This window comes from Bos indicus, chromosome 28 (genome assembly GCF_029378745.1).
Source record: "Bos indicus isolate NIAB-ARS_2022 breed Sahiwal x Tharparkar chromosome 28, NIAB-ARS_B.indTharparkar_mat_pri_1.0, whole genome shotgun sequence".
NCBI classification, from domain to species: Eukaryota; Metazoa; Chordata; class Mammalia; order Artiodactyla; family Bovidae; genus Bos; species Bos indicus.
The window spans coordinates 10,754,982-10,763,550 of NC_091787.1; the positions used below are offsets into that span (position 1 = coordinate 10,754,982).

At 43.9% G+C, this 8,569-nt stretch overlaps 1 protein-coding gene across 1 annotated transcript; it reads right to left on the bottom strand.

Moving 5' to 3' along the window:
* Positions 1-772: 772 nt before the first annotated feature.
* Positions 773-7,984, bottom strand: ZP4 (zona pellucida glycoprotein 4). The gene is made up of 12 exons (XM_019953758.2): positions 7,804-7,984; positions 7,405-7,526; positions 7,224-7,326; positions 6,011-6,157; positions 5,064-5,251; positions 4,483-4,580; positions 3,325-3,455; positions 2,949-3,138; positions 2,727-2,874; positions 2,345-2,420; positions 1,078-1,194; positions 773-876 (listed from the first exon to the last, which is right to left on the bottom strand). The coding sequence occupies exons 1-12, from the start codon at positions 7,982-7,984 to the stop codon at positions 773-775; spliced, it is 1,605 nt and encodes a 534-aa protein (XP_019809317.2).
* Between the last annotated feature and the right edge of the window lie 585 nt (positions 7,985-8,569).

The following is an 8,569-nucleotide window of genomic DNA, read 5'->3' on the forward strand; positions in this document are numbered from 1 at the left end:
TAGGAGTCCTTTGGGTAGGATGTCTACATAGAGAAGTCACAATAATTCATTTTCCCCCTTTTTCTATTCGTCTTAAGAACTGAACTGGGAAATTACTTGTTGGTTCTAGCTCAAACCAAAGCCTCTTCTGAGCAAGTTACTTCCAATTGATCAATCCATGATCTGATGCTGCTTTTTAGGCATTGTCCTAGACATTAGTTTTTGAAGTGTGATGCTTGACTAGAAAGCTAAGTATCACCTGAGGAATGTTTACAAATGCAAGTTCATAAGCCTCAGCCCAGACCCACTTAATGATTAATGTTAGGCCACTGCAGTTCAGGGAGATTTTAAGGCACAACAGATAAGACAAATAGTCTTTAAACTTCTTTGAATATGTCAAAGTCCAGGAGTGGGGATAGTAATCTGTTTATACCAACTCTCCTTTGACCACGATGCACACTGAAGTCAGAATACTGATGGTCTAGGAGACTCATGACTAGTCTAAATTAGTTCTTCCTCAGTTTGGTTTTCTGGAAGAGTTCTGTTTTACACCCTCATAAGCTTGTAAATATGTCTGCTAAGCCTGAGATTTTTGTAGGTTCTGCTTGAGTTGTTAACCAACTAGGAAATTCTACTGAAATGTTCTATTCAGAAGATGGAAGGGCTGAAGAGATTACAAGTTGGAAGGAGGGGAGGCCAACAGCAGATGAGCTAAAGAGATTACTTGTCAAATGAGGAGCTGAGGAGACTAGTAGTGCAATCTGGTTTTATTAACACATTTGGGCTGAGCAACTCATCTCCATTTCCTAATGGCCAGGTAGGACATGAACAAGGCTCCAACGATTAAGATTCCAGATAGGCCAGCCACCCACAAAGCTTGAGAGTCTACAGGAGACCCTGCAGGATGGAAACGTAGGTTAGTATGCTGAAGCCAAGTGATGTTACATCCTAATAAAGACTGCTAGTCTTGAGCTATAGGGGGAGAAAACTAGGTAATTCCTTTTGAGGTTCATATTGACCAAACCAGTAAGGAATTAAGTAGGGATGTACAAGTAGCTTAGGTTTGACCAGTGGTTCAGATATTCTCCTTCCACTCACTTGAGTATTTGTGGAGCTTTTCTGAAGAGTCTTGAATGGCTTGGAGTAGAATCAAGGGACCCTTGCTAGAAATGCTAGCCGTGTTGTTCTGAAAATGGATGTCAGAGCTTCTTCTTCCTGTTGGAGAGATGAGTTAAGGATTTGTTAGTTTTGTACTTATGAGTGGTTGTGGAGTACTAAAACAGGACTAGGTCCCTTGTCAGAGAAAAACTTAGTTCTGTTCCATTAAGAAAAACCTTAATGCATTAGACACAAAGTCTCAGACTTGCTCATTTGTATTAATGCTAGCAGTTTCAGAGAAATTATGATTTTAGACTATCCCCAAATCATCATCCTTCCTAAGTACAGGTACTTGAATAGTAATGTCTTAATACTGAGACCCTATGATATAAAAGGTACCTGGTAACGGTAACAGCAAAGCTCTGTTTGAATCCTATTTCTATTGCTAATTGTAGGGTCTCTGTACTTCTCAAATTTTAGATATCTAAGTATATATATATATTATTGCAGTTAGATGTTGAGTATTTAGTTTACTAAATGATAGTTCTGAAAGGTAGTATACAAGTTTTTTTTCCTACCAGAACAGGCTTAAACCTTAGGGGGTCATGCTGTGCTGTGCTTAGTTGCTCAGTCGTGTCCAGCTCTTTGTGACCCCCATGGACTGTAGTCCACCAGGCTCCTGTGTCCATGGTGATTCTCCAGGCTAGAATACTGGAGTGGTTTGCTAAGACCTCCTCCAGGGGATCTTCCCAACCCAGGGATTATTAAGAGTCATGACTCCCAATTAATTCAGGAGCCAAGTGTTGTGGGATCAGATGGAATATGACTGTATGAGCACTGGGCCTGACCAATTAACACACACTAAGTCTGCAATCCCATGCCATCTATAAGTCTTGAGGCCATGTTGCCAGACCTGCCAACATTTATATCTGATAAATAAAAGCCTACATTTATATCTGATACCACAGAAGTGTTTTATTAGATTGTAGGCTGTGAACTCACTTGACTCCCTGCTAAGTAAAAATTTATATGGAGAAAAACTAAGGCTGAAAATTATAAATATAAGCTATTAATCCTGAAATATTTAGGCCTGGAATTCTAGGACACTAGTTGTATTTCTGTTCTATTACATCATGAAAGTACTTAAAGAAGCCTCGTTAATCAGATGAATCTTCAGTTTGATTCATGTGCCACAGACTAAAGGTTAGCACTGGACTCCAAATACCACTTTAATCTGGCTTCTGGCATAGATAGGTTGGATACTTACGTCTGGCAGGACAGAGTGTCACACAGGATGGTGTCCTGGCAGGCTGGCAGACAGATGCACTGCAGTGCAGATACACCTGGGAACCGAAAGAATTGGGATCATGGGTCTAGCACATCCTAAGTCTTCAAACCTGCTTTATCTCCCCCAGGAAGAAGTCAGAGAATTATCATAAAATTGATAAACCAAACTGACATCACAGAAGCACTAAGATACCAGACTCTAGTTGACCCATGTCACACATGCCACAGGCATCCTTTGATTGCTCTGAGGCAATACCAAAAGCCAATGTTACAGGGCAACCTTAGATGAAAAGTGGTACCGTGTGGAAACATTTGAGTTGGGTTTAGAGCCCAGCTGAAGAGCACAGGGGGCAGCATCGTACCGGTCCCTTGAGGGCCCGCTTTGCCACTGAGTCCACAAAGCTGAAGGTGGAAATGCTGAAGCGCTGGTAGTGAGAAGGAAACGGCAGGTCTGAGGCTTCCCAGACAGGGATCAGTTTTGTCTGATAGTTGTCTCCTGTGTAGGGGCACCTAAGCAAGGATATCCAGCAGTCAAGATGGGCTTCTTGGAGGGATGGTAACACAGGTGAAAGAAAGACACGCACCCATTCACGAGCAAGGGCCACTGGGGCTGGAGCAGGGCATCTGCACCAGGTGTCGCCCAACACTGGTCCAGGCGCAGCTCGAGACTGGGGTCTGTTCTCTGACGGATGGAGACTTCCACGTAGATGGGATCCCGAAGTAACTTCACCACTGGGTAGTCACTAGCCGTGTAGTAGGAGCGATAGCGTTTATCTGCAACAGGCCAAAACAAGCTGAAGCAGTAAAGAGCTTGGAACCTCTAGGTGGCTTGGGATAAACCATCACCCACAAAAATGCCTTTGAAAGGAATAATATCTTGTTACCAAGTTAGGGTCTTCCGGCCCAGAAGATGACTTTAGTCAGACTAGAGGCCAGATAGTCTACCCAAGAGGGTCTTACCTTTGGCAATCTTAAGTTCCAGAGTGAGGTTTCCAGGCTGGGTCTCAGGAAGGGGTGGTGGGAGAGTAAGAACCTGGACATTAACTGGGAGAGCACTGCTACTTGCAGAGTAGCTACAACTGACTTGGAGCCTGCAGAGAAATAAAGATTTTAGCTATTATCTTCAGTGGGTAGACCATGTCACCTCTTTAAGGTTTGAGGAATAATTTTTAAGTATCAGGTGCTAGAACAAGTTTATAAACAGGTGGGGTTTGGTTCTGGCCTTGTGAAAGCTATCATTGGGGAGACCAATAGGTAAACAAGATCCATGTAGGGAGTTTGATATAGCACTGAGCCACCAGGGAAGCACAGACTGTTATATATTGAATCGATAAACAAAGTCCTACTGTATAGGACAGGAGTCTATTCAGTATTCTGCATAAACCATAATGGAAACATGAAGATGTGTAACTGAAGTCACTTTGTACAGCAGAAATTAACACATTATAAGTCAACTATACTTCAATAGATTTTAAAAGATATGGTTCTATGATAACAGGTGTGTTCTCTGGAGGCAGTAGTCAGGGAAGATGGTGCAGGTAATTTGATAAGGGAAAATGAAAAGCAGTAACTGAGAGGTAGAGGAGAGAAGGGTAAAGTATGGAAGCAAGAAGTCTGGGGTCCATTGAATACTCTATGGAAGCACAATCTGAGGTTAGAGAACAGTTAGGGAAGGATTGAGAACATTGGGAAAGTTTTGGCTGAAGTAGCAGCAGCAGTTTCATGTAGGACCCTGCAAGTTATGTTCATAATAAAGTTTAAGCTCTGGAAGACAAATAGAAAACTTTAAGTATACTAGCTAAGGTTTTTAAAAAGATTCATTTTACTACAGCTTAGATATTGGAGGTAGAAGGAAGAGACTAGAGAAACAAAGACCCAGTGAAACGAAATTGAAGTCAGGTCGAGTCTGAGGCTTAGATCAAGTCGGTGGTAATAATGCAGGGCTACTAGATCAAATAATGGTCTGTGAGATTGGATAGTCAAGGCAATAGAGATTCTGCCATCATGAGGAAGATGGTTGTTTATGGTCATTTATGAATGTTTTCTCTAGATCTCCTGTTTATGGAAGGAAATTCAGGCATTCTGGTCAAGCAAGGTCAGGTTAACTAAGACTTTTACCTGAAGGTACTGTCTCGGGTAATAGAACCACGGCTCCAAGTTCTCACATCCCGAGCTGCAACCAGCTCATTTTCATATACCGCCTGCTTTCCAGTGATCTGCAAGGGCAGGTAAAGAATTCCTGTCACTCTTGCAAGCCAGATGCTGCTTCACTCAATTTTGCTTTCATCCAGCACTCAGAAAGGATGCCCATTGACTAGTAGGGAAATTATCACTTCACCTTACTTTCAGGGCAAAGGAACAGGAAGGGGCTTTGAGTAATGAAGCCAGAAATACCACTTATCTCAGCTGATTTCCCTGGTCCTTTCCCAGGGCTGTGTGGTGGGAGGAACCTGTTATTTGTTCTTCTACACCTTGGTAATGGGGGCTAGCCCCTCACTAGTGGGCAGGTGGGATGACTTAGCCAAGTACCCAGCAGAGGTTTCTGCTTTCTCAGTAATGAAGGCCCCTCTGTCCTAGAGACCATCCTACATGACAAGCAGTAAGTCAGGTATATTCACAGCTAAGCCAGTCCAGTTCTCCCCCAATCACTAGGGCATTCCTGACCAACTTAAACAGAGTCCAGGGTCAGCTCTTCTCACCTGTTTTGTAGTACCACAAGTAGTAAATGGAAACCGGAACAGAACAAAAGTGTGTGTTGCCATCACAGGTTTACATTCGCTGTCATTCCTGAAGGCCAAGTGTACAGAATTCAAGAGCAGTGGGGGCGAGGTCACGTTCCGGGACACAGCAATAGAGAAATGGCCATCTTGGGTACAGTGTGAGGTCACTGAAACACCAGAGCAACTATGCTGAAGGCAGGTCACGTCAAGTGATTGATCCAGCCAGACAAGAGTCTAAAAATTATAGTTTCATTATCTTAAATTCCCCACCCTCCTCTTCTCCCACTAGAAAAGCTGGCATTCCAGGTAATGACCTTGAAGCAGGTTCAGCCATCCAGAATTTAACTGGGGCTTTGGATGGGCACTTGGGTTTGAATCTTGCCTCCACTACTTACTGTGTATTTAACCTCCTTGTATCAGCTTCACCTGTAGAATGAAGATAGCCATACCTGCTGTTTCACTCATCAGCTAGGATTAAGAGCTTAGAATTATGTAGCATCTTGTTTCATGAAGGTCATTTTTACGTGAGAAAGACTTGGAACATGATTTGGGACAGTGTTCGTTTGAAATAAGGCTCATCTTCTGAAATAAAGTTCTTTATACACAATCAGCCACCAGATTGTCTATTTCTTGAAACTGGTTAAGTTTCTATCAATTAACATCCTGCACATAGACTTAGCTTCCTGAGTTCATTGAATGTTATTTGCTTTCTGTTGGGTTCTAGAAGAATATGCAATGGAAGACTATAGAAAGCTGGGTCACTGAAGGTCAAGTGTTCTAAGGAGGTACTAACTTATACATTAACCTTTGGTCATCTTTCAGTATTTGCCTTCTGGATGGGGGGTGAAGGAGATAACCTTCCTTTGGGTTTAGTTAATGGTAATTACAGGCACTCTTCAGCTAATTTCAAAAGTATAGTGACTCACCTGTGTTTCCGTAGTAACAGGAAATGACCTCTTCAGAGTTGTAGCAGCAGCCTAGCTGTTTGCAGTCTCCTTGAGTGATAGGTGAAGGAGCACATGGCAGTCTGTCCCACACTGGGACAGAGTCACAAAGGCCAGCATTTGGGACATCTAGGATAGATATTGAAGAGTAACTTGAACTAGGAAACAAAGTCTAGTCTTTAAGAGATCTTTTCATTAAGAAACATTACGTTCCCATAGATATCCATGTGATTGGAAGAGATATTTACATACTAGAAATTAAGTCTGGATTATAAAGTTCACTGCTTGGTTACCTTATAAGAGTGCCCTGAAATGAGTACTCTTTGGAAGAGGAAATACGAACAAGATTGGTAGAAGCAGTGAGACTTTATTAAAGAATTCTTCCTTCTGTTCTTTAAAAAGTACTTAGTGTACTCTAAATTACCATCATTTTGAAATGCAGTTCAGTAAGCAGGGAGTGGGGCCTACGATTATGTATTTTATCAGTAGTACTCCATTGGGCGATCACATAACAATGCAGATGTGAAGAATTGTAGGTTCAACTCTTGGGACTTCTCTGGGAGGCCAGTTAAGATTGTGTGCTTCCACTGCAAGGGTTTTGGGTTTGGTCTCTGGTTGGGACCTAAGGTCCCACATGCTGCACAGTATGGTTAAAAGTTTAAAAACAGAAATTTGACTCTTTATGACTGAGCTAGGGCCCTTGGGGGCAAGGCAAGATTCACTGGAGTTGAGCTGGCATTGTACCTGCCTGTTAATCACCCAGTTAAATACCAAGTTAAGCAGTCGAGTAGCCCCAGCTGAAGGGACTGAGCCCTATTCTCAACGGAGTCTGCTTCTTGAAGGCTTTTGCTGAGTCTCCTTCCAGACCCTTCAAGAAGCAGATCTCTGGTCCTGGGATAACTCTTAGTTGAATCTCAGCTCTGCCACCTACCAGTGAGGGGTGCTTGGAAAGCTCCCTGCTGGAGCTAGCAATGGCACTAGGTTGGGATTACAGGTAACATGTGAAGTACCCTTCAAAGTTCCTGAGCCCCAAGTAATCGCTCAGGTGGTGTTTATCCTAGGGTCGCCTGTGAAGGGCTGGAACACAGTTTTCGATGGGTGCCTGGTATCACTGCACAGAATAGGTAGAAGATACCCAAGGACACATTTCAGGCAGCTCCACACCACCCAGAACCTGGAAGTATCCAGCCCTTACCTGGGAGATTCACAGGACACTTGAACAGCTTTGTCTCTATAAATGCTCCAGATCCACTCACACCTGCTCTTTCAATTCCAACAGTCATGATGTAGTAGGACTCCTGGAGAGACAGGCCCATGAAGTCAGCCTGGATGGTGGCAGAGGCATCTCAGCCTTCCTAAGGACAGGTCATACTTACCCACTCAGTGACATAGCAGCCACTGTAGGAGGCTTCCCCCACCAGGGAGCTGCCAGGGCCCTCACTGACCCAGGTGCCACAGTCAGAGTCATTCTGCAGGCTGTGTGGCAGCCCATGGTTATCTAGGAGTGCGGATGGGGAAGAAAACACATGTGGTCAGTCATCCCTGTCACCAGTGCTGGGAAGGGGCAGCAAGCTTTGCCTTATACTCAAGAGCAGCTGCCAAGAAAGGAGAAACAAGAGCAAAATCAGGTTTAGAGGTGAAGTTATACTTCAGATTACTTCTATAGAGAAGCAGCGAAGTTTAGCAAAGGTAGGGAGGCATTCAAACAGAAAACAGAGGCCAATTTTACACAGGAGAGGAGACATGCCATTGCCTAGCTCAGCCTTCAAACTTACCCCATGCTACTAGTACAGGAGGAGTCTCCGTCTCCTGACTGAGAGGGTTTATGGTGAATTGAAAGCTCCTTAGCCCACAGCGCAGTTCGTCAGGATACTCAGGTACCTTGGACTGATGCCAGCTATTCAGACCAAGAGACAATAGAAAACAGAGCCAGACAAGTTGCAGCAGCAGCCACATGTTGCTGCTAGGAGTCTTACTAACTACTCTTCTGGTCCTACACTTCCTCTCCCAAGAGCCTGTGCTCCCCATGCCCCTTAAATACAGAGAGAAAGCTGGTTTCAGGTGCATGTCCGTGTAGTATGCAGGTGGGATTCCTTTGGAAAGGGTGATTCCTCCAGCATCACTCACTTTAGGCCACAGTCTTCAGCTGCACCACTTCAATATTGAAATCAGGCAGTCTTCAGAGCCCAGGAACAATGTGGTGCTTTTTAGCTAAAATAGGTTTCCTCACAGATACTTAGTGTAGCCCTTATCTTACTAGCTTAATGACCTTCCTTTAGAATCTGCATATTTGGGTGTAGCTCTGACACTTCTCAGTTGTATGAACTGGTGAGTCACCACCTCTCAGAAACTCAGTCTTCTCATCTGTAAATTGGGAATATCTCCCAGCAGGCGAGGGCATCACAGGTGTTGCAGTGATAAAGGATTCACCTACCAATGCAGGAGACACAGGAAATGCAGGTTAGATCCTTGGGCCGGGAAGATCCCCTGGAATAGGAAATAGCAATCCACTCCAGTGTTTTGGCCTGGAAAACTCCACAG

Coding starts and splice junctions, on each gene's coding strand:
- ZP4 (XM_019953758.2), bottom strand. CDS start 7,984: ATGTGGCTGCTGCTGCAACTTGTCTGGCTCTGTTTTCTATTGTCTCTT. Junction 7,327..7,404: donor GCTGCTATGTCACTGAGTGG/GTAAGTATGACC, acceptor CTGTCTCTCCAG/GAGTCCTACTACATCATGAC. Junction 5,252..6,010: donor CTGTTACTACGGAAACACAG/GTGAGTCACTAT, acceptor CTGGTGTTTCAG/TGACCTCACACTGTACCCAA.